This window comes from Prosopis cineraria, unplaced genomic scaffold (assembly GCF_029017545.1).
Source record: "Prosopis cineraria cultivar Desert tree isolate PC_DT_omini unplaced genomic scaffold, ASM2901754v1 PC11, whole genome shotgun sequence".
In the NCBI taxonomy this organism is placed as follows: domain Eukaryota; kingdom Viridiplantae; phylum Streptophyta; class Magnoliopsida; order Fabales; family Fabaceae; genus Prosopis; species Prosopis cineraria.
The window spans coordinates 23773130-23774764 of record NW_026555342.1 but is presented as its reverse complement, the minus strand read 5'-3'; the positions used below and the strand labels follow the sequence as shown (position 1 = coordinate 23774764).

General features: G+C 34.7%; 1 protein-coding gene across 1 annotated transcript; it reads right to left on the bottom strand.

Moving 5' to 3' along the window:
• Positions 1-408: 408 nt before the first annotated feature.
• On the bottom strand, positions 409-1163 carry LOC129287124 (pathogenesis-related leaf protein 4-like). Its single transcript, XM_054923281.1, has one exon. It carries the CDS (start codon positions 1141-1143, stop codon positions 646-648), a length of 498 nt encoding a protein of 165 aa, XP_054779256.1. The 5' UTR covers positions 1144-1163; the 3' UTR covers positions 409-645.
• Positions 1164-1635: the final 472 nt, after the last annotated feature.

The window sequence follows — 1635 nt, the reverse complement described above, 5'->3', positions numbered from 1 at the left end:
TCAAGTATTTCAAGATAATTTAAATGTTTTATTATTTTTAATCAACCACCAATAGGATACATAATCCTCTTAAAATTTGACATGGCACGATTTCTTTAACTTTTGCATGGTTATCCAAGGGGGAAAAAACACTAATTTTAACGGGGGAGAGAGAAAAGGGGGTGGTGGGGCCAACAAGAACTACCTTGCTCTCTTTTACGGGATTGGATTTCAACCTAAAGATAACCTGTTTCGATTTTTCTCACTGCATATCAAAAAAACCTGTCATAATTAATTGTTGAATCACATCTCGTGACATAACTTACAATATAGTGATTCCAACATATTTTTTTAATAAAAAAATCTTAAATTTTATCAATTTTATTTTAAAATTTAATAAGTTTTTACACCTACTGTTAATAAAGACAAAAAATTAACATTTAATAAAAGCAAAAAAAATACATATGAAGATAGAAAATAGTGAAATTTCTTATAAAAAAGGTTAATTTTTCTATCCTATAAATAAAACTAAAGGAGTATGCGCATAACATCTAGATATTATATGTGTGTATGTATATAATATTCATGTGTTTGTGTATACAACTAAATATATAAATAGTTCACATTACAGACAATCAACACGTTATAGTCATCTGAATATCCCAATCAATATGGTCTTTCGCCTTCAATGTTGCCAGGTGGATCATAACTGCAAATCACAAACATCCATCCATTGGCACACTTAGCCCTAGCACATCCAAGATGATGAGAATCTCTCCATATGATCTGAGTATAATGAAGACACTCATCATTCACGCAAGAGTTCGAGTGATAGTCGTAGTTAGGCTTCTCGGTGAGCCAGAACTTGACGGCATCGGAGCCCTTCATGTCGTCGTACCCCTCGGCGATGTTCTCACCGAACGGCCCGCCGGAGTGCTCCAAGTTGCAGTCATAGCTCCTCTCGTTGGCGTAGTTCTGAGCATACGACTCGAGAGTCTCGTTCCAATAGAGAGGACCCACACCAACTTCATCACGAGCTTCATTGTGAACTTGAAGGAAGTCTTGTGGAGTGTTCTGGGCTTGGCAAATGGGATAATAATAAACCAAGGTTGAGAAGATGATGATGAAGAAAATGGCTAGGAGATTGAGATTTGAGGATCCCATTTTCTTTTTGTATTTTGTGTGCTATTGATTTGTGAGTATTTATAGGACGAGAGGATAGAGAGAGCTTGGACATGATAAATGATCATATATATTATGATATAGAAATCTTTTGAGTGGACAGTTTCTGTTCTGTGTCAGACAGAGAAAGCCTCTGTTGTTCTGGTTCTGAATCACAAGATTCTATGAGGAAACAAACAAAATTAATCTGATAATAAAGTAATAAACGGCGAACAATTGTGGCCTGTGAAGAGTTGCGTCTGTTAGTGAGAGAATATTAAATATATTTAATGAATTAATGCAATATCAATATTAAATATGAATAATTGAATACCTTCTTTTCAAAATTCAATGCATTCGTGATGAGAAAATAGGATGAATCAATAATTGATTCACCAAACAAGATTGTATGAGGAAGGAAAATAAGGCTCAGCCGAAAAATCGTGAACGATGTCAGATGTGAAGAGTGGCCTGTGTTTCTATTAACAGTAATAC

What these genes read in the sequence shown, in the direction of transcription:
- LOC129287124 (XM_054923281.1), bottom strand. Translation starts at nt 1,143, where the DNA reads ATGGGATCCTCAAATCTCAATCTCCTAGCCATTTTCTTCATCATCATC.